Source organism: Rhineura floridana, chromosome 8 (genome assembly GCF_030035675.1).
Source record: "Rhineura floridana isolate rRhiFlo1 chromosome 8, rRhiFlo1.hap2, whole genome shotgun sequence".
In the NCBI taxonomy this organism is placed as follows: domain Eukaryota; kingdom Metazoa; phylum Chordata; class Lepidosauria; order Squamata; family Rhineuridae; genus Rhineura; species Rhineura floridana.
In genome coordinates, this window is record NC_084487.1 from 90,641,421 (window position 1) to 90,665,311 (window position 23,891).

At 45.2% G+C, this 23,891-nt stretch overlaps 1 protein-coding gene across 6 annotated transcripts in view; it reads right to left on the reverse strand.

Annotated features, from left to right (window-relative positions):
• The window catches only part of ANKRD26 (ankyrin repeat domain containing 26), a 198,269-nt gene that overhangs the window by 46,482 nt on the left and 127,896 nt on the right, over positions 1-23,891 (reverse strand). For all 6 annotated transcript variants that reach the window (XM_061640078.1, XM_061640076.1, XM_061640074.1 and 3 more), the window contains 2 exons: positions 9,524-9,636; positions 2,995-3,136 (listed from right to left, as the gene is read on the reverse strand). In XM_061640078.1, the coding sequence (XP_061496062.1) occupies positions 2,995-3,136; positions 9,524-9,636 (255 nt within the window). The remainder of the gene's footprint in view (positions 1-2,994; positions 3,137-9,523; positions 9,637-23,891) is intronic.

Consider the following 23,891-nt stretch of genomic DNA (forward strand, 5'->3'; position numbering starts at 1 on the left):
ATCTTGGATCTTCTTGAGGACTCTGGAAAAAAACAGCTAAAGAGGAAATGTGCACAACAGCCCTTGTGTCCACAGAAAGACAAGAGCATTTATGGCTTCTACCAAGGGAACCTCATAGCAGGAGAAAAAACCTTTTTACATGATAGTGGTAGGGAGAACCGAACAAATCCACTTGCACTCTTCTGAAGATGCCCATGAGTTCCCTGACAACATCTGGAGGCAGTCTTCACTTTCCATGGTGAACTTGTTCCCAACTTAGACCATCCGCCTGATCGTTTCCCTCATCTCTTACATGCTCCACCACGAAGAACTGCAGATGGGTCTCTATCCAATAAAGAAGGAGAGATGATCAGACAGGCCTGAGGTTCCAATCATCCGGGGAGGATCTCGAAGTGGAACTCCCCTTGCAGAATGACCTCCAGTGACTACCAAACCAAAGACTGGTAGACTGCATGTCAGAGAAACCTGAAGGTGATGTCTGACTGTGATGTTGCTTTGAAAGGGCAGCAAGACTAATTGAAGATGGCAGGTATGGAGTCCTGTCCAAGAAGTTATCGCAATTGCCCAGACCACGAGGACTAGGTTTCCTGCAAGTTTGAGATCCATTGATGGAGAGGAAAGAACAGAATGAACCACCAACCAACTCTTGGAGGCTTGTTCTCATGAAAGTGACATGACCCCCCCATCTCTGTGTCTATCACCCCCCCCCAGGTGCAGGATCCATTGAAGCAGACACAGGTGACTCTTTGTGTGATTGATCAGAAATCCATCGTCTTGAGACATGCACATGTGATGTGTAGGTTGTCCACATAGGGATAATATGTGAAAACCTTGCAGACTGAGGTGGACCACCATGGTGACTACAATTTTTGGGAACACCCTGGGGCCAATGACAGGCTGAAGGGCATGACCTTGTACTGGAAGTGGCTATTGATTGTAAACCTCATGTAATGCCTGCATGGGCACAAAACAAGAACATGTAAATATGAGATTAATTGAGAAGAGGATCTTCTTGTGAACCATCCAAGAAGTTTCCAGAACAAGGAGGCCCTTACAAAGACTGATGCAGCCCCTCCCCCCTACACACACACACTGACAAGACACTAGTGTGAACTCATCTCAAACACAGAATCATCTTTTGTTCACCAGCACCCTTTAGCTGCGCACCCAAAACCTTCAGATTTAAAGGACTCACTAGTTCCACACTGTGGATTCATAGAAGGACTCACTAGTCCTGCTATGTGCTCATCAACATGAGGAAGCATCAATTGATCCATCAGATTTTGCTCAAGAGCATAATACTTGTTAGCTGTAGGGACAGATTTCTTGAAATGCAAGAGTATATCAAAATCAGATTTGATAACTTTAGAAAACAATGATGAAAGCATCACCACTCTAGACTGTTGCCACCCTGGATAAGGAAGTAGCAGGAGGTATTTCCTTGGAATTCAGATATACAGTCACCATTGTCTTGCATAGCAAGGTGAGACTGGGAATCCCAGAAGAGGCAATTAGAAGCCACTTCTTCAGACCCTAATCCATTCCTCCTCATCCACAGCAATCAAATCAGAATCTGGATTCTCAGCTCTGTCTGGAGGTTCCTTTCTTGTCTAGTTAGATCACATGCCTCTTGCCCTGCCCCATGTACAGCATGGGGATCAGCATGGGGAACTGTAGCCATGTTCTACCTGTCTCACATCTGATATCACATGGGATGCAGAGCAGGTGGGCATAATTTCTGGGAATTTGCAGATCAAATTGGGATCTGTGCTGAGCCTCATTAAGCCTGTGGGCCAGACATTCCCCACTACTGCTCTCGAGAAGAAGCAGGGATCCTTTGGCCCTCCACATGTTGCTGAACTACAGCTCCCATCAGCCCTAGCAAGCATGGCCAATGGACAGGAATGATGGGAGTTATAGTTCAGCAACATCTGAAGGGCCAAAGTTTCCATACACCTGCTCTAGAGTTCAATTGTCTCCTCAATGCTCCATCAAGGACATTTCTGACCACAGTGGGGTCAATCCGAAGGGCATACTAAATCGTTCAATTGATAGTAGCAATGGTCAGTCTGCACAAATGGCAGACACTTGATCCAAGAAAGCTCATGACTCACAGTTATTGGAAATTCAGCATTCATAGGGAATAACAGCAATACCCAGTTCATATCAAGAATGCAGTTCAAAGGGTTGAACTTGTCAGTGTTGGGTAACATCCTGAGCCTGTCAGTGTAGTGTGTGCGCACCCAGGTAACTAAGAGCAACACGGACCACTTATTGCTTAATTTTGGGTTGCTGAATGCTGAATTCTTTGAATTTCCTCTAAGAAATTGGGTACTGATTACTTCACAGCTGGAACTCTGAATTCTCCCTCGGGTTTCATTAATTCCCCATCCACCTCTCAGGGTTTCTTACTCTTCCATTACAATCTTGAACACGCTCTGCACTTGGCAGGAGGCTCTTTCACAGCTCATTTGGGGCTGCACATGCTTTTGGTGGTAGCTCCACAGCTTATGTTGCTGCCTTGCTGGAGTTTGGCTGCAAAATAAAGACTCATTGCAGGATTTTATGATAATATATGTTAAATCCACCCCCTCTGCTCCCCTTAAGCAGATTGGCTCCACCCCTCTGTTATTTGAATGCTTCCAACATATATTTTGACAACTCAAAAGAAAATACATCTCAAACTACTTACGATTTTCCTAGTACTGAGAGTACCTGCCCACACTCATTAGTGTCTGCATCTGTTCACATCTGTCATTTTCCAGTGACAATAACCCTTTTGCAGCCCATCTTTATTCATGTAAAATACGTGGATGAGAGTTTGATAGACTATAGATATTATACATGATTAATAGACTTATTGATGACTGCTATGGCAATGGTTCACAAAAAATGTAACCAGGTTAATTTAATTTTTAATAAAAAATGAGTACTTTAGAACATGCAAGATCCTTTAAAAAAGGATATTTGTATTAAACCAAAACCGAAACATACCTTTGTTCTTAATTTTTCAATTTCAGTGTCACTTTCTGAGTATCTGTTCTTTGTTGCTCCATGAAAACTAGTTTGAGATGAACTGTCTCCACTCTCATATTCTTTTAGCTTCTTTTTAGTTGTTTTAAGAAGCTTTCTGACTCTGCAGAGTAATAGTTTAGAAAACAAATTAAACACTGATGACAAAACCTGGATTAAAATGTTACTTCAATTGCTTAAAATATTCTACACTGATTTTTTCCTCCACCAGAGAGATGTTCCTCATATCTAAATGTACAAGAGAATGCAAAGTACAGTGGCTTGTTCCTTTCAAAGCATGTTTGTTCAACTCTGAATTCCCAATGTCAAAATTTTCACAAATTCAAATGGCCTTAGTTATTTCTTAATATAGGTAAATCAACTACTTAACTAGTAAAAAGTGCACATCTGTGTGATGGACTGCATTTGTGAAGCAGGCAACTCAGGCCTTGGCAACATTAGCAGCACTGTCACATAAGACAAAGAATAACTGCCTTTCTGACCTCCAGGTCTCCATCTTCTGTGGTGTTGCCATCTTCACTTTTACTCACCTTGCAGCAGCATCTTTAGTCACTTCTTACCCTGAAAAGGAACCATTTTACTCAACAGAAAGGTATTTCTCTGGTGGCACTAGGACACCAAGTGGGTATTGTCTTCTTCTCTGGTTGCTTGAGGCAGGAAAAAGACAACACTGCAAAGGACTCTCATCTCAGCTCCTCCCATGGAGTGTTAATTCACCGTCTTGCCAAGATTGAAAGTATAATAGAATAGGGAAAAAACACTAACATAGTAACACAAACCACAATGAACTCACACCATTCAACATAAAACGTAAATTTCTAATTTGCAAGGTCAGTCTCCTGACCCTACAATCTCCACCTACTTTTCCTTGCTTTACATTCCAGGGTGGGCCTTGGCAGTGTCCTAGAGCCCCCACAGAAACACTATTCTGGTGAGAAAATGGTTCCTTCTCCAGGGGGCACGAGGACATCCCCAAGTGAGATGTTCCAAAAGCTGACCTTCAGTGTGGGTCAGTATGTTCTCTCTAATGATGAGTTATCTGCTGAAGAACCCACCTCCCAAAGGCTGCTTCCACAGAGACATAAATGTCTATCTTATAATGTTTGGTGAACATATTCAGGTTTGCCCAAGAGGCTGCACGACAGACCTCCTGCACAGGTGTGCCAGGTGAGTATTCTGCAGTAGCAGCCACTGCTCTTGTGGAGTGTGCCACAATACCACATGGCAGAGTTAGTTGTAAAGCATGATACACTGTAACGATGCACCCTTTTATCCATATTGCTAAAGTGCATGAGGAAACCTTTTTTACCAAACTAGTTGGATGGAAAGATACAAATAAAGAATCTGTTTGCCTGGTTCATCTATTTCTATAAATATGTACTTTGAATGCTCTTCCCACATCTAAAGAATGCCATGCACATTCAACAGCATGTGCTGGTAATGGACAAAAAGTAGGCAAAACTAATGCCTGCTGAGGGTGACAAGCTGTATTTACTTTTGGTATGAATGCTGGATCAGTTTGACGTACCACTCGGTGTTTGTGAAATATACAAAGATGTTTTGCCACTGACAATGCTGCCAGTTCCAATATTCCTCTTGCTGATGTTATCATTACTAAGAACAGCCCTTTATAAAACAATATCCTTAAAGAAGCAGATGCCAATGGTTCTAAAGGTGTTTTTTGAAGGGTTGACAATATTTTATGCAGACACCACATGGGAAAATGATGCTGTACAAGCACTGAAGACAAAGTCACCCCTCCTAAAAACCATTTCAGATATGTATGAGCACCTAGTGACTCAATTGGGGAACCTAGAAAGCATTGTTGTCAATGCTGATGCTTCTTTGCACAGCGTATTTGGCTTTGCTCCCTGCTTCAGATCATCTTGCAAGAAAGGTAACAATTCAGAGATGCCCATCTTCTGAGGCAGCACATGATTTTTGTTGCACCAGAGTAGAAAGGCAGCCCAGGTGTACTGATAGTTCCTTATTGCTGATAGCCTACAACAAACCAATACAGTTTCAACTACACCTGATGGCAAACCTGCTCTCTCAAAATTTCTCAATACAGCCTCCAAGTAGTTAACTTCAACCATTCCAGATTGGGATGCACTAGAGAACCCTGTAGCAGCAGATCTGCGTGGAGACAGATTCCATGGAGGCTCTACTGCTAAGTTGACCAGTTCTGAAAACCACGGTCTCCTTTACCAGTACAGGGCTAGTAGAATGACATTTGCTCTCTCTGTCCTCTCCTTCTTCAGTACATAATCCATCAGAGTAATTCACGGAAAGATGTAAAGCATTCCTGTTGGCCACAGTGAGTTCAATGTATCCACTCCTTCTGCTACCAATGATGGGTACCTCGTATAGTACCTCCAAAGCTGATTGACATCTGACACAAACAGATCCACAGCCATTCTCCTGAATCACCTGCAAATCAATTTGAATACCACCCTGTGAAGTTGCCACCCTCCTGGCATCATATTCTGTCAGCTCAACCAGTCTGCTTGTACCATGTCCACCCCTCAGAATGTACTCCACTGTTATGGACTTCGACCTCTCTGCCCAAGCCGTTTTGATGTTTTCTGATGTAGAACCCAAGATTTTCATTCCTCCCTGACTACTGAAAAGCACCATCATAGAATTATTGTCAGTTCTCAACATTACTTGAATGAGGCCAAGTAGAGGCATGAACTCTTGCAGGGCCAATCTTGCAGCCCTCATCTCCAACAGGTTTATGCTTTGATTTATCTCCTGAGTAGACTACGCAGCTTGAATGAACTCATCTTGCCCCTGCAGTGAGCGCCCTGTCTCTTCAGGCTCATGTCTGTTGTCACTACCTCCCTTGTGGATTCTTCATAGGTACATCTTTGTGAAAATTGCAGTCTTTTGTCCACCATCTTAGAGCTGCTTGCAACTGACCTGTTAAAGGAACCTGAAGATGTTTGGAGTTTGTAATCTGCATCTGATAAGGTAGAAATGCCCACTGCAGAAAACGAGTATGGAATCTGGCCCACAGTGTAACTTGGATAGCAGAAACCAGCATCCCTAAGACCTTTTCCAATGTCATGAGATCTTCTGATGTTTTCCTCAGTAATGGTTGAAAGCCCATCTTTATCTTCTCCATGCTTTCCTCCAAAAGAGATATAGTCACCTGTTCCATATCTATCATTGACCTCCGATGCTGCAACCATTGCACTGGGGTCAGATGACTCTTCATGGTGTTTACCAGGAACCCTTGGTGTTTGAGAGCTGCTAGAGTTACATGAATGTCCCAATAGTCTGCCTCTATTGATGTTGACCAAATCAGTATGTTATCTAAGTACAGGTACCTCTTCTTGATGCAGGTGAGCTACAAAGGACACCATTATCTTTGTGAAGACATTTGGACTGTCGACAAGTCAAAGGGCATTGCCCTATATTGGTAATGTTGGTTGCTGTAAGCAAGGTGAAGAAACTGTTGGTGCTTTGAATGAATTGGCACATGAATAAGCCTCCGTCAAATCTATGCAGGCTAAATACTCTCATGGTTACTTCCCAAATTGAAACCAATGTCTCCATGAGAAATTTATTATATCTCATGAATCTGTTCAAGAATTTCAGGTCCAATACAGCCCTCCAAATGCCCCCTTTCTGCAGCACCATAAAGAGCAAAGAGTAGAAGCCATAACGTCTCTGGTGTTGCTGGACTGGTTCTATAGCTGCTATTGCAATAGATGATTTATTGCCGCTTGCACTAGTCTGCGCTTCTCTGGATAAAGAAACTGGAGCTTGTACATATCTGCTTGGAGGTAGAGCCTGAAATTCTATCTGATACCCATGATGCACCACATCATTCACCCAATGGTCTAATGTCATTGTCTCCACTACTGAGCATAGTGCAGTAACCTGCTGCCTACTGAAATCTTGAATGAGTCAGAATTGCCTTTGCTGCCTTCTACCTTAGTTGGAGGTGATTGTATTTGAAATTCTTGATCCCCATTGCTGCTGAACATGAGGATGAAATCTTGACCTCTCCAGGCTGGCCTACTAGAACAATAATCTTGCTCTCTTCTGCCAAATCTTGAAAAACAGTAAGTCTGCTATGGCTGGTAACACCGAAATGAACACTTGTCATCTCTCTCATGTGTTACTGGCATTGCCTTCTTGTCTCCACTAAAACATATTTCAAGTTATCTTTACGAAATAACTTCTTGCTTGTATAGAGCTCAGTTGCCAACACCTCATGGAAACTAGATTCTGCCTCCCAATGGCAAAGCTATAAAATGCGATTTAGCTTTAGCTGCTAGGCCCTGGATGGAAATTGTGTTGTGTTTATGGTTGCATCAGCAATATATGCCTCTGCTCTGGAAATCTTCACAATGGCTTTCCTGAGTCTTTCTGGATCCTGATCTGGATTATCTAAAACATCGTCTAACTACAATAATGCTGCTCTTGAAAAAACAAACACTGCACATGAAGCAAACTGCAGTCACATGCACTTGCTAACACTGTAGCCACATGCATTTTCTTCAAAGACAAATCTAACTTACAATCTGTGAGATCCTTAGTAAAGCATCTCCTTCTCTTGAAAGAAAATTTTGGATACCAGTGCAGAAATTGGTGCATCAATTGCTGGAATCTTCAACTCTTCCATAAACTCTTTATCTAAAAGGCACAACTTATTAGCATATGACACCGATTTTAGTCCCAATCAGATTTCACTGACTTTTAAAGCAGAGATGGCACTTTAACCACCTTATTGTTAGGCTTTGTTTCTGTAAAACAGTAGCTCCCCTGGATGTGGAAGGCACCACCTTATTAGTAGAGTCTTTTAAATCTACTGCTGCCATAGCCTTGCATAACAAAGATAAGTAATGGGCATTATGAAACAGTCTCAAGGTTGAATGTTCCTCTGCCTCAGCTTCATCACTCAGTTCCTCTAAGTTTTCCTTTTAATGAATTAAAAGAGTGATCACATCCAGCCTGTTGTGCTTCAGAGTTTTAGCTGCCAGACCTCTGTCATTCCACCAGTCTATGCAGTCCAGTCTATGTCCAGAGTGGTAATCATGTAGGTCTAGAGTCACATGAATGTGTTCTCTATGGAGCACTTGCTGCTCACTAGGAGTATTAGCTGACTGAATCAAGTTAGTAGCCTGCTGCAATGGAGCAGAATTTAATTGAGTATTTACAGTAGAATGAAGTGAGTTTCCTATTTGTGGCACTTGCACAGGAACTAAGTTTGCCATTTGTTATGCTTTCACAGGGGGTACTTGGAAAGACTGCCTAAATGCAGCTAAGTCTGCAGAAATATCAACCATCATTGCTCTTTTAATTTGAGTCAATTCATTATGACTTAAAATAAAAGATTCTACTTGCTGAAATTCCTCATTTTGATAGGAGATACAGCAGAGACCACAGTAATGGACTGTATTAAGTTTTTCTGCTGCTGTTTCTGGATTTGACCAGAGGTGGCAGCATAACCTCAATTCTTCAGTATCTAAGCTGCCCTGTAAAGCTTCAGGATGCTTCTTAACAAAACCAATAAAGTCATCTTCCTCGATAAGAATCAGAAGCAAACAGAACCACTGGATCTGGTTATGGGCCAGCAACCTCTTCATCATCAGAAAGAATTTCATCATGAGTTGCCACCCACTGCTGGCTTTGCTCTCCCACATAAGCTGGTCTTCTGTGCTCTAAATCTGCAGCTGATAAGACCACCCCTTACTTTTCTCCCTAACTGCGCAAGTATTTTTGGCCACTTTTTGCTTTGCTACTGCAGGGCTTGTTAGACTCTTATTCAAAGTACTGGCCATCTTCTCCACTATAGCAGGAGTCAACAGGCCAAAAGTTGCCATTTGAATTGTGCTCCTTTGATCAAAATGGTAGCAGTCTCTTTGCGCACCACAGCAGCTTGTGTTTTTCTCTTCTAAAGCAGACTGCAAGCGTTACCGCGCCAACTGTTCCTTCTGCTTTCTCCACACTTTTTGCCTTTTTAGAGTGTTCTGAAGAACCTTTTGTTTGATTTTTAGGCATTTCACCACTAGCAGGAATTAGCTATTTCTATTTTTTTTCCCCCTCAGGAATAAACTACCCAATAAATCAATAACAAACAACTCAGAAATTCATTAAATCAAGGACAGAATTTATTTATACTCCTTAGCTAATTAAATTGTTAATTCTCAATAAGTAATACTAATGAGAATTATTTGTTATAAGGCACATGAGACCAACACCCATTCACACACACATTCATTAATATATTTTATTAACTAACAATCACCACAAAACTCTCAGAATAACCACCAACACCGCACAGCACTGTGGGTTACCGAGAGTGAAGGGCAAGGCAGGGAGGGGGCTTGGCCAATCCAATATTACCAATGCTGCACCCGTATCATGCACCATCAGCCACTACTGCAACAGGATAATGCTAAATATATTTAAAACAGAATTTCTAGAAAACCAAAGCATCCATTTATTATTTCCTGAACAGTGAAAACTTCCTTACCCACTACATTCTTTTTGTAATTCTCGGTTTCTCTTCATTTCTTCCTCTAACCGTATTTCCACCAATCGTTTTAATTCTACTAACTTCTTCACTTTTTTCTTTTCATGCTCCAACTTGCAAAAGAATAAGCACAAAAATTTTACGCTAATGCACACAATTACCATTAATGTTAAAGAAACACATCAAGTTGGATACACAGCTGCACTTATGATTACTGAAAGAATGTTTTACATCTTGTGTTTGAGTGTTGTGTGAAAAAGGTAAACTAAATCTAAATATGTTCTCCTCCTTGTGAAAATTCCCATTTGTTCCTTTGATTTTCACATTATATGGGGATTTCAAATGGGCAGCTCAATCAAGTAGATATTGCCTCGCTACCCATTTCTAATCAAGCTGAAGTGTTACTGAAACTGCCTGAAATGGGTTATTTCAGTAGGTAAATGCCAGAACTGCTATAACAAACAATTAAAATAACAGACTGGGGTTGGGACGTGGAGGCCGAGTGGTATATCAAAAATAAATAGAATTGTAACCTCTTTAAGTAAAATGTGGCAATATCTGTTAAGTCTGAATCATAACATCTTATGTCAGAATGAAGCCAGCACTTTTATATCAGGCACTTCCTGTTTAGTTTTGTAAAGGACTCTGCCATTTATATCATTTTTGCACTGATCAGAACCTAGTAAATTAAGATAGCCATTAATTTGTGCTTTGGAAGGAACTGTTATTTCCTTCTATTTACCTTTTTTTGTGCCCTGAAGCAGTCACATTGAAGGGTGCGAAGCTACTTCTCATTCGCTTTTTTCTATTTTACTGCACCTGCTACCTCAAGAAAAAAATGCCTAGAAACAGCTTTTGCATGGTGTTTTTTTTGAGGGCTATGCAAAACTGTTTGTGCTTAGCCAGGGAGTAAAAAGGGCACTGTAGCAATGCTTATCAACTAGACCTGACACCTGATGCCTGACAAGCATAGACTAAAACATTTTTTTTCTGCATCTGCAATTGAGGAGGCAGATGGAGGAGAAGAGTTCAGACATGGAACAAGACTCGCTGTAGATTCCCTTGGAGTCAAAGAAGGGCCTAATTGCTATCTTATTTGTTCACTTTGCTTTTAAAAAGTTTTTCTTTTGGCTTGCTCTGATTACAGAGCAGATCCAGAATTCTGTGCCTATTCACTGAATAGGCAAGTTTTTATTCTCTCAAAGAATCTGCTTCCTAATGGATGGAAATTGGAGCTCTCCAGTGTCTGAATCCCACCTGGCACCCAGTAGATGAAAATGGATGTTCATCTGCAGATAGCTGCAGTTTTGTCAAGAATAGGTGCCAGTTTAGGGATTTTCTTCTTCATGCTTAAACCTACAAAGGGAACATAGGGAAAAAAAAGCTCCCATGCAACCTTTGATATTTGTGTTCCTTTGTAGTTACATCAAAATATAATTAAAAATAATATAGAAATATGCATGTGTGTGTATTCCCATCTGAGCTTTCTTTTTCCTATTCTTTTTAATGTTTATAATACTAGAACAGCTGGAGTTTTTAGCATGCATCTTATTTATTTATTTTATTTATATCCCGCCCTTCCTCCCAGAAGGAGCCCATGAGTTTTCTAACGTGTGCAATTCGGGGTTCTCATTTGTTTTGTGACGAGCTAGCTTGCTCCCACCTTTCAGTGTTTTTAGCCAATGAATGAAGTCATAGCAATTACTGACATTTAGAAAGCAGATCTAGACACTTAGACAAAGAGAAAGTTAGACTGAAACACCCATTATCTGGATGCTTGGCTTGCTTTTAAACCTTTCCTGCTGGTCTTCTCTGGTGGTGAAGTGATTGCTACCACATAGAAAACAATTCAGGCATCCAGGATTTAAGTGTCACTCTGATTAATGTGGTGTGAATGTTTTGTATGATTGTTTTGTGTATGTGTATTTGTGTATTTTTACTATGTGCCTGGGAGCAAGGATTACATCCTTCGTGGGGGGGCTTTCGGGGGCCCCAATTAACGTAATGACGGGTAATGGAAGGTATGGTGTTAGGAGGAGAACTGGCCAGGTAAGGGGAACTCGTCCCAGACAAGTTGTGTCTGTGCCTTGTTCCGGTTCTCCTCTTACCCACAGGATTGCCGGTTGTCCTATCAGCCAGCTCTCGGATCTCCAAGTGCTGCTCTTGAATGCCAGGTCAGTATATAATAAAACCTCCCTCGTCCATGATTTAATTCTGGATGAGGGTGCCGACCTGGCGTGTATAACCGAGACCTGGGTGGGTGATCAGGGAGGAGTTGCTCTTTCCCAGCTTTGCCCACCTGGGTATGCGGTTCAGCACTGTGGTAGATCTGAGGGCCGGGGAGGGGGAGTTCCTGTGGTCTATAGGAGTACTTTTCCTCTCACTAAGCATCCTGTCCAGGTGGCGACTGGTCTAGAGTGTCTCCACCTTATATTGGGCCAGGGAGACAGACTAGGAATACTGTTGGTGTACCGTCCACCTTGTTGCCCAACAGCTTCCTTAGCTGAGCTGACGGAGATAGTCTCGGAGGTACTATTGAGATCCCCTAGACTTTTGGTACTGGGGGATTTCAATGTCCATGCCGAGGCTGTCTTATCTGGTGCAGCTCAGGACTTCATTGCCTCCATGACAACAATGGGGCTGTCTCAATTTTCTACTGGCCCAACGCATGTGTCGGGACATACTCTTGATTTGATCTTCGCCACTGGTCACGGAGATGGTGATCTGGAGGTGGGATGTTTTTCATCTACCCCATTGTCATGGACAGATCACCGCTTGTTGAGATTTAGGCTTACAGTAGCTCTTCCCCTCTGCAAAGGTGGAGGACCTATTAGGTTGGTCCGCTCCCACAGTCTGATGGATCCTCTTGGTTTTCAGAGGGCTCTAGGAGATTTTCCGGCTGATAAGACTGGTGCTCCTGTAGAGGCCCTGGTCGCACTGTGGAATACGGAGATGACTCGGGCTGTTGACACGATCACTCCTGCGCGCCCCCTCCGATGTAGAGCTCATACAGCTCCGTGGTATACCCCGGAGCTGAGAGTGATGAAGCAAGAGAGGAGGAGGCTGGAGTGCAGATGGAGGCGAACTCCCAACGATTGTAACCATGCTTTGGTAAGTGCCACCAATAAGTTGTATATGAAAGCGGTAAGGACAGCGAAAAAACTTTACTTTGCTGCCTCTATTAGGTCATCTTTATGCCGCCCAGCGGAGCTTTTTAAAGTTGTGCGGGGGCTTTTACATTCTGGCCCGCCCGATACTATAGAAACATCTGAAGCCCGCTGCAACGAAATTGCTGGGCTCTTTCAAAGCAAGATTGCTTGCATTCGTAGGGACTTAGACTCTGATGTTGTGACAGATGAATCCAGTGAAGTGTCCGGAGCACGGCCTTGTTCTTTATTATTGGATGAGTTTCAGTTGGTGCAGCTCGAGGAAGTGGACAAGGTGCTTGGAATGGTCCGGCCAACCATGTCTGTTCTGGACCCTTGCCCATCTTGGCTAGTGAAAGCTAGCAGGGCTGGAAACACCGGCTGTGCCAGGGAAGTGGTTAATGCCTCCTTGAGAAAGGGAGTAGTCCCAAGTAGCCTCAAGGAGGCAATAGTGAGACCTCTATTAAAGAAACCTTCCCTGGACCCGGATAATGTGAACAACTACAGACCGGTGGCGAATGTCCCCTTTTTGGGCAAGGTTTTGGAGTGGGTGGTTGCTAGCCAACTCCAGGTGCTCTTGGATGAAACCGATTATCTGGATCCGTTTCAATCCGGTTTTAGGCCCGGTTTTGGCACTGAAACAGCCTTGGTCGCCCTGTATGATGACCTTTGTCTGGAGAGGGACAGGGGGAGTGTGACTTTGTTGATTCTCCTTAATCTCTCAGTGGCGTTTGATACCATCGACCATGGTATCCTTCTGGGGAGACTCACGGAGTTGGGAGTTGGGGGTACTGCTTGGCAGTGGTTCCTCTCCTACTTTGCGGATCGTCGCCAGAAGGTAGTGCTTGGGGAACATTACTCGACACCCTGGACTCTCCATTGTGGAGTCCCTCAGGGGTCGGTTTTGTCCCCTATGCTTTTTAACATTTATATGCAGCCTCTGGGTGCGGTCATCAGGAGTTTTGGAGTGCGTTGTCACCAGTATGCTGATGACACGCAACTCTATTTCTCCTTTTCATCTTCTTCAGGTGAGTCTGTTGATGTGCTGAACCGTTGCCTGACCATGATAATGGACTGGATGAGAGCTAATAAACTGAGACTCAATCCAGACAAGACTGAGACACTGTTGGTGAACGCCTTCCCCACTCAGATGGTGGATGTCCATCCTGTTCTGGATGGGGTTACACTCCCCCTGAAAGAACAGGTACGTAGTCTGGGGGGTTCTTTTTGACCCTTGTCTCTTGAGGCTCAAGTGGCCTCAGTGGCACGGAATGCATTTTACCATCTCCGTTTGGTAGCCCAACTACTCCCCTATCTGGACGGCGATGACCTCGCCTCAGTTGTCCATACTCTGGTAACTTCGAGATTGGATTACTGTAATGCACTCTACATTGGGCTGCCCTTGAAGACAGTTCGGAAGCTTCAGCTAGTGCAGAATGCGGCAGCTAGATTATTAACAAGGACCGGTCGGTCTTCGCATATAACTCCTGTTCTGGCTCGCCTGCACTGGCTACCTATTTGCTTCCGGGCGAGATTCAAAGTGTTGGTTATGACCTATAAAGCCTTACATGGTGTGGGGCCGCAATACCTGGTGGGACGCCTCTCCCACTATGAACCTACCCATTCGCTTCATTCGTCATCGATGGCCCTCCTCCGGCTACCATTGTGAAGCCCGGAGGGTGGTTACTAGATCTAGGGCCTTTTCTGTGGTGGCCCCCGAGTTGTGGAGTAGCCTCCCCGAAGAGGTACGCCTGGCGCCTACACTATTATCTTTTCGGCGCCAGGTAAACACCTTTTTATGCTCCCAGGCATTTTAATCACTCTAATCTTTTTAGCTTTTTAATCTTGTATACTAAGTCTTTATTTTTATTTTCTGTTTAACTGTATTTGTTTTTATGTCATATATGTTTTTGTGATTTTATTATTGCCATGTATGTATTCTACCCTATGCTGTTTACCGCCCTGAGAGCTATTTGCTAAGGGCGGTATATAAATGTAACCAAATAAAAATAAATAAATTGATGAGTAGAGATTCAACTCAAAAACAAAAGGTAGCAGCAAAGAGGAGTTTTGTGATCTTTACAACTCAGATCCTATTTCATTTAAAAAATGTGATTTTCTTCTAAATTTGTAAACATTTTAAAAATTACTGTTAATGACAGTGCAGATAAAATCCATAATTATTATACCCATATTGCAGGGGGCAGGACTATGAGGGTGTGTTACACTTGTCCTGCAAATGAGCCCAGTGTTGTTATATATATATATTGCTGAAGGGATGGGGAAGGTAGTGTATGACAACTCTGAATACTTTTTAACAACTATCTGAAGCCTCTTGGAGATGACATCAGGAGATTTGGAGGGAGATGTTAATATGCAGATGACACTGTCTTCTATCTATCAGGAGAAGTGGTTCTGATGCAAGACCAGTGGTTGAAGGCGGTAATGGGCTAGATGTGGGCTAACAAACTGAATGTGAATCCTGAAAAGACAGAGGTGTTATGTGTTCTGAGTTCTCAAATCCAGGAGATAGGGAGACTGCCTGTTCTGGACAGGGTTGCACTCCTTTGGAAGGAACAGGTCCATAGCTTTGGGGCTGCTCCTGTCACTGGAGGCAGAAGTAGCCTCAGCGACTAGCAGTGCATACTTCCAGCTACAGCTGGTATGCCAGTTACGGCTCCTCTTGGACAGAGATGACTTGGCCACTGTATTCCACGTTCTGGTAACCTCCAGACTGGACAACTGCAATGTGTTCTACATGGGACTGCCCTTGAATATGATTTAAAAACTTTAATTATCCCAAAATGCAGTGGCCAGGTTAACGGTTGGGGTTCCATTTAGAGTTCAAAAACACTGTTTTAAAACATCTGCACTAAGTGACATTTCATTTCTGGGCCCTATTTAAGGTGTCTAAAACTCTGAACAACTTAGGCCCCAAATATCTGAAAGACTGGCTCCATCTCCACAGGTCCAGTCAGATGATAAAATTGGCAGAGGGGGCTCTCTTGGTAGTTCTGCCACCTTCGGAGGTGAAGGGAATGGTGGCACAAGAGGCATCCCTCTCTGTGATAGTCCCTAAATTGTGGCACTCCCCACAGAGATGCATCTGTTTTCATTGTACAGTAGGGCCCCGCTTTACGGCGCTTTGCTAATGCGGCAGTCTCAGACGCAATTAGACTAAACCCCACTCATACGGCACTTGTTCCGCTTTTATGGCAGTCTTTGGGTGTTGCGCACCATTCTATTCAATGAGTTCCACTTTTCAGTGGTTTTCACTTTTTGGCGGGGGTCCAGAACGTAACCCGCTGTATGAGTGGGGCCCTACTGTATAGCTTCTGCTGTATGCTGAAGACCCACCTCTTTACCCTAGCCTTTGACAGTTAAGATATTTTATGTTGTGGAACGGACCACTGGTCTCACCTGAAAGGTGGTTTTCCCAGGTATCATGCCATCACATGGGTTATAGCACCATCTAGCATCTGAAGACAAGAATGTACTGAAGTCAAGAGCTGGACTACCCATTCCCCTCCCACTCCAGTTCATTCATGACGAGACCGAAGTGAGATATCTGAACAGCCATAACAGCAGACAGGCATAACAGCAAGGAAAATAGGGGCATTGCCCAAACTAAAGCACAGCAACATTCATTCATAACATATCTGATAAGGTCCTGACTCAGTCACACAATATAACGCTATAGAAACTTAAACTGTAATAATTTGAAAAATGGTACAATACGCCTACCCTCCAACAGGGAGGGCCATGATGGCATGATACCTGGGAAAACCACCTTTCAGGTGGGACCAACAGCCCATTTTCCCCAGGTAGCATGCCGTCACGTGGGATGTACCAAAGCAGCCCCAATAGGGAGGGACCACCCGCTGCCTTTGTATGAGAAACAACCCTTTGCAGAACACACCTCCCAAAAGAAGCATCTACAGAGGTGTAGTGGTCTATCTTGTAATGCTTGATAAATGAGTCTGGGGTATACCATACCACCACTCTGTAAATATCTGCATTGGGTGCAAATGCAGCCATAGTAGCTACTGACCTAGTCAAGTGCGCTGTAATGTTGCAAGGCACTGGAAGCTTAAGGAACTCATAGGCCAGGGCAATGCAGGCGCGCAACCAACAAGACAAAGTGGATTTAGAAACTTTTCTCCCCAGTGTCCTTGGGTGAAAGGTTACACACAAGGAATCTCTTAGCCTTACGTCCTGGGTTCGGAACAAGTATACCTTGAGAGCTCTGCGAACATCTAAATAGTGCCAAGCTTTCTCAAGTGGATGAACGGGATTAGGACAGAACAATGGAAGTATAATCTCCTGGTTGCAGTGGAATACAGAGTTTACTTTAGGACAAAAGGACGGATCTGGACTTAACACAACTGATTCCTTATGAAATACTCAGAGATGGCGGGCCGATGACAATGCTCCCAACTCTGATACTCTTCCTGCCTAAGTAACTGCAACCAGAAACAGGACCTTGAAGGAAAGCAGTCGCAATGGTACTGACCTAAGGGGCTCAAAGGAGGGCACTGCAGGGCTTGCAGGACCTTCTGTAGACTCCAGGAGGGAAACTGATGACACACTGCCGGAGAAAGGGAGGCAGCCCTCTTTAACAAGTGTTTGATCAGTGGATGTGAGCCCATAGAAACACTAGAGGAATTAACAGACAGAATAGATGATATGGTGGAAGCATGATGAGGTAAGGTGTTGGTTTTCAATCCTATCTTCAGACCGCTATGCACAAACTGTAACACTTGCTGGACAGTTGCTTGTGAAGGTAGAAGAGCTTGGGAAGCACACCAGTTAGAAAAAGCGTACCATGTACTCTGGTACATACGATTTGTCAACAGCTTCCTAGATGCCAGAATGGTGTCAATAACGTTCTGCGATAGACCTGTGCAGATTAAATGAGTCCGCTCAAACGCCAAGCCATCAGACTCAGCTAGTTGGGATCCAGATGCCAGATCGGTCCCTGTGACAGGAGGTCTGGTCTGTTTGGTAGCCTCCAAGGATCTGCTATTGATAGTAAAAGCAGGTCTGAGAACCACGGCCAATGAGGCCAGTAGGGGGCTAGAAGTACCGTTTGAGCTGTTTCGTGCTGAAATTTCCTCAATCTTTTGTCCAGAAGGGGAATCAGAGGGAAAGTGTACGGAAGTCCGTCTGGCCAAGGGACAGAAGAGCATCTACAGACTCTGCCCTTATCTCTAGGTACCTCTAGAAGTACCAGGGAAACTGGCAGTTGTGACTCCAAGCGAACAGATCCATCGTCAGGTTGCTGATCACCTGTTGTCTGCTGAGCCAGTCTGCCATAACATCCAGAGCCCCGCTGAGGTGTTCTGCCCTCAAGGACATCAGATGACTATCGGCCCAGTCGAAAATCAGGGACGCCTCCGCCTGGAGAGTTTGGGACCTGGTGCTCCCCTGTCAGTTCAAATGCAATTTAATGCAGGTGTTATCTGTCCGGATCAATATGTGTTCCAGATGGAACAATGGCTGACAATGTCAAAGCGCCAGATGGACCGCCCTTAGGTCCAGCCAGTTGATGCTGTAGCCCTTCTCCGACATGGACCAGACACTTGGACAAATTTATTTATTTATTTATTATTAAATTTATATACCGCCCCATAGCTGAAGCTCCCTGGGCGGTTCACAACAGACGATATCAAAATACAATAAAACACATATTTAAAACAATTCAAACAACATTAAAAATGGGCTTCCTTAAAAATTTTTAAATTTAAAACGTTTATAACACATATTAAACACATATTAAAACACTTATTAAAATGCCTGGAAGAAGAGGAAGGTTTTAACCTGGCGCCGAAAATATAGTAATGTCGGCGCCAGGCGTACCTCATCAGGAAGACTATTCCACAATTCGGGGGCCACCACTGAGAAGGCCCTTTTTCTTGTCACCACCCTCCGAGCTTCCCTTTGAGTAGGCACCCAGAGGAGGGTCTTCGATGTTGAGCGTAGTGTACGGGTAGGTTCATATCGGGAGATGCGTTCCACCAGATATTGTGGTCCCGCGCTGTGTAAGGCTTTATAGGTTAAAACCAGCACCTTGAACCGGGCCCGGAAACATATAGGCAGCCAATGCAAGTGGGCCAGAATCGGTGTTATATGTTCGGACCACCTGGTCCCCGTTATCAGTCTGGCCACTGCATTTTGCACGAGCTGCAGTTTCTGAACCGTCTTCAAAGGCAGCCCCACATAGAGCGCATTGCAGTAATCTAATTCAGAGGTTACCAGAGCATGGACAACTGAAGCGAGGTTCTCCCTATCCAGATAGGGGCGTAGCTGGGCCACCAAACGAAGTTGGTAAAAGGCACTCCGTGCCACCGAGGCTATCTGAGCCTCAAGTGACAGGGATGGTTCTAAAAGAACTCCCAAACTACGAACCTGCTCCTTCAGGGGGAGTGTAACCCTGTCCAGAACAGGTTGAACATCCACCATCCGGTCGGCAGAACCTCCCACTAACAGCATCTTGGTCTTGTCTGGATTAAGCCTCAGTTTATTAGCTCTCATCCAGTCCATTGTCGCAGCCAGGCAACGGTTCAGTACATTGACAGCCTCACCTGAAAAAGATGAAAAGGAGAAGTAGAGCTGCGTGTCATCAGCATACTGATGGCAACACACTCCAAAACTCCTGATGACCGCACCCAGGGGCTTCATATAGATGTTAAAAAGCATGGGGGACAGAACTGACCCCTGCGGAACCCCATACTGGAGGACCCAGGGTACCAAGCAGTGTTCCCCAAGTGCTACCTTCTGGAGACGACCCGCCAAGTAGGAGCGGAACCACTGCCAAGCAGTACCGCCAACTCCCAAATCAGTGAGTCTCCCCAGAAGGATACCATGGTCGATGGTATCAAAAGCCGCTGAGAGATCAAGGAGAATCAACAGAGTCACACTCCCCCTGTCTTTTTCCCGACAAAGGTCATCATACAGGGCGACCAAGGCTGTCTCCGTGCCAAAACCGGGCCTAAAACCCGACTGAAATGGATCCAGATAATTGGTTTCATCCAAGAGTGTCTGGAGCTGGCTGGCAACCATTCGTTCTAGGACCTTGCCCAGAAATGGGACATTTGCTACCGGCCTGTAATTATTAAGGTTTTCTGGGTCCAGGGACGATTTCTTCAGAAGTGGTCTTACTACCGCCTCTTTCAGGCAGCTAGGGACCACTCCCTCTCGCAATGAGGCATTAATCACTTCCCTGGCCCAGCCGGCAGTTCCATGCCTGCTAGCTTTTATTAGCCAAGAGGGGCAAGGATCCAATCTAGAAGTGGTTGGACGCACCATTCCAAGCACCTTGTCAACGTCCTCAAGCTGTACCAACTGAAACTCATCCAAAAAATCAAGGCAAGACCGTGCTCTGGACACCTCATTCGATTCAACTGCTACAACATTGGAGTCCAAGTCCTGGCGGATGCAAAACATTTTATCCTGGAAGTGCCTAGCAAATTCATTACAGCGGGCCTCAGATGATTCCACAGTGTCCCTAGGGCCAGAAAACAATAGCCCTCGGACAATTTTAAAAAGCTCCGCTGGACGGCAGATGGATGATTTAATAGTGGCAGCAAAATATTGCTTTTTTGCTGCCCTCACCGCCCCTAAGTACAACTTAGTGTAGGCACTTACCAGTGCATAATTGCATCCATCAGGATTTCACCTCCATTTGCACTCCAGCCGTCTCCTATACTGTTTCATCGCTCTCAGCTCCAGAGTATACCATGGGGCTGTATGAGCTCTACACAGGAGAGGGCGCACAGGAGCGATCATGTCAACTGCCCGGGTCATTTTTGCATTCCACAGTTCGACCAGCGTTTCGACAGGAACACCAGCCCTATCAGCAGGAAAGCTCCCCAGAGCCCTTTGAAAATCATCAGAAGTCATTAGTCTCTGGGGGCAGACCATCTTAACAGATCCCCCACCCTTGCAGAGGGAAAGAGCCGCTGTAAGTCTAAACCTCAGCAAGCAATGATCTGTCCATGACAGAGCGACTGATGTAAGGCTCCCTACCTTCAGATCATCATCTCCATGTCCAGTTGCGAAAACCAAATCCAGAGTATGGCCTGCTACATGCGTCGGGCCAATAGCATATTGGGACAGCCCCATGGTTGTCATGGAAACCATGAAGTCCTGAGCCGCTCCAGACAAGGCGGCCTTGGCATGAATGTTGACATCCCCCAGTACCAACAGTCTGGGGGATCTCAACAGTACATCCGAGACCACCTCTGTCAGCTCAGTTAGGGAGTCCGTTGGGCAGCGAGGTGGGCGGTACACCAACAGAATCCCTAATCTGTCCCACTGACCCAACACAAGATGCAAACACTCCAGACCAGTAGTCATATGGACAGGGTGCTTGGAGAGGGAGATGGAACTCCTATAGACCACAGCGACCCCCCCTCCCCGACCCTCAGATCTACCCCGATGCTGGACCAACTACCCCGGTGGGCACAGCTGGGAGAGGGCAACTCCTCCCTGCTCACCCACCCAGGTCTCAGTTATACACGCCAGATCGGCTGCCTCATCCACAAATCATGGATGAGGGAGATCTTATTATGTACTGATCTGGCGTTTAAAAGCAGCATCTGGAGATCTGAGAGCTGGCTGATAGGGCAACCAACAAGCCTGTGGGTGTGGGGAAGACTGGAACGAGGCACAGCCATTAACTGTCTGGGCCGAGTTCCCCTCACCTGACAAGTCTTCTGCACAACGCCATATCTCCCTCTACCCGTCACTACACCAATTGGGGCCTCCTCGAATCTTCCCACTGGCTCTGAATCCTCTCTCCCAGGCACATAATGCAAGCCCACAGTTACATACACAGCACACACACACAACTCACTCACACCGCACACTCCCACACAAAGCGAGAGCTGCAAATGAATGCTAACAGCAACAGTAGCAGCTCTCCCTCCAAAAACTGGGCAGTGATAGTAACAAGCAGAGGAGCAGAGGAGCAGTAGCAACAGCATCTAACGACACTCGCAACTCCCTCTTCAAGCAGCGATAATACCCCTCCCTCGGTAGGCAGGTGGAAAAAGTTAGTCACAGCTGATCGGGCGCCCGGGACCCAGTCCTGCAGGGCGCAACTCCAGCCGATCAACAGCAGTCCAACCGGGAAGGATAACGATGGTAACAGTCAAGAAGAGCAGCAACACAGCAACACAGCCACAAAACGACAACAGCAGCTCTCCCTCCACCAGACGACAACTGCAGCGGCGGCACCCCTCTTCCTCCCAGGATCTCGTGCCTCCAACGGGCCAGGAATGATGAAGCGGCCAGGACGCACAAGGGAGAATGACCGCAAAACACAAGGAAGCGGCGGAGCACACACAACCACCCTCTTCTCCTCCTGCAGCTCAAGATGACACAGTGACACCGCTGCAGATCGGGTGGGCAACTCTCGCCGGCCATGATGGTAAGTTACATGACCGTCATGATCTGAGAAAAATGACGACGGCAGTGAGGGAAGCGAGGGGAGCAGCGTAAATTGGGAGTTGCAGTGGCCCCCGCAGCCGATCAGGCTGGCATCTGTGGTAATTACAGTTCTGTCCGGCTCTCTGAAGGGAGTTCCTTTCTTGAGATTGAATTGTGGCCCACCACCAGAAAGAAGAGTGCAATGAGGGAGCTAAACAGATTTCCTGATGTGTGGAATTGGCAATGTCTGACTGAAACGGCAATAAGGCCCATTGGAGTGGACAAGTATGATACTGAGCCCAAGGTATAATCTGAATGGTGGATACAAACACGCCCAGTGCCTTTGCCAGCCACATCACATCTGCCCTCAAGTGATGCATCAGGAGTTGTGCCATGTCTCTGATGGCTGCGATTCGCTCTGGTGATAGGAAGACCATGGCCTGAACCATGTCTAATATGGCTCCCAAGTGCTGTAGACATTGAGTAGGATCTAGGTGACTCTTCTCAATGTTGACCAAGAATCCATGGCCCCTCAGGACTTCTGCAGTGTGACGCATGTATATGAAGGCCTGGTCCCTGGATACTTCTTGGAGCAGTAGGTTGTCCAGATATGGGTAAATATATACCCCCTGGAGACGGAGATGAGCAACCAGGGTGACCATTACCTTAGTGAACACCCTTGGAGCCAATGAGAGCCTGAACGGCATAGCCCTACATTTATTTTTTATTTTATTTATTTTATTTATTTCAATTTTAAACCGCCCATAGCGAATAGCTCTCTGGGCGGTGAACAAAACAAGATTAAAATACAATATTACAATAAAATTACAATAAAATCAGCAACAAGTTAAACGAAAAAAAAATTAAATGAAACACATTGAACATTAAAATGCCTGGGAGTATAGCCAGGTCTTAACCTGGCACCTAAAAGAAAGTACCGAAGGCGCCAGGCGTATCTCCACAGGTAGGCTGTTCCACAGTTGAAAGTGCTGCTGGCCAAATGCAAACCTCAGGAATCGTGTGTGAGCAGGGCAGATTGAAACGTGGAGATATGCTTCGTTTAGGTCAATGGAGGCCAGGAAGTCCCCCTTCTGCAGCTTCTGTGATCGAAGCGAGGGACTCCATTTTGAACCATTGGTATTTCACAAACTGGTTGACAAACTTGAGGTCTAGGACAGCCCTCCATGAAAGATCTCTCTTGGGAACCCCAAACAAAACAGAGTAGACCCCACAGAGTGCTCGGCCAGTGGTACTGGTTCTATTGCCGCTATGTCGAATGGCTTCCTTCATGATCTTCTGCCTCTCTAGGGAATGGGACAGTGGATAGGAAAGAGTCCTGTTTGGGGGGGGCTAACCAAAACTCAGTTGTGTAACTGTGAGAAAGGAGATCTCTGACCCAAGAGTCATTTGTTAAACCTAGCTAGTGTTTCGCATAATGGAGTAATCTGCCTCCAAGAGGAATGGCATCAGTATTGCCTGTGCTGACCAGCTCCCCTTCCAGATGATGAGGACGAGGACCCTTGTCTTCCCTGGTACTGAGCTCTGCCTTGGAATCGTTGTTTGGGCCAGGTTCCCCTGGAAGATCACAATTTGGTAAATAAAAAATTGCAGCCCCTCCCCCCAGGCCACGTTCCTCAAAAGGGCTGGAACAGATGATATGGGTTGAACCTCCTAAATGACGTTTGATCCTCCTTTTTGCTTGTGGCTAATATTGACTTCTGCTTTTCTTTGGTGTTTACCAAAACTGCTTTGAGGGCCTCTTCCCCAAAAAGCAATGTCCCTTTATATGG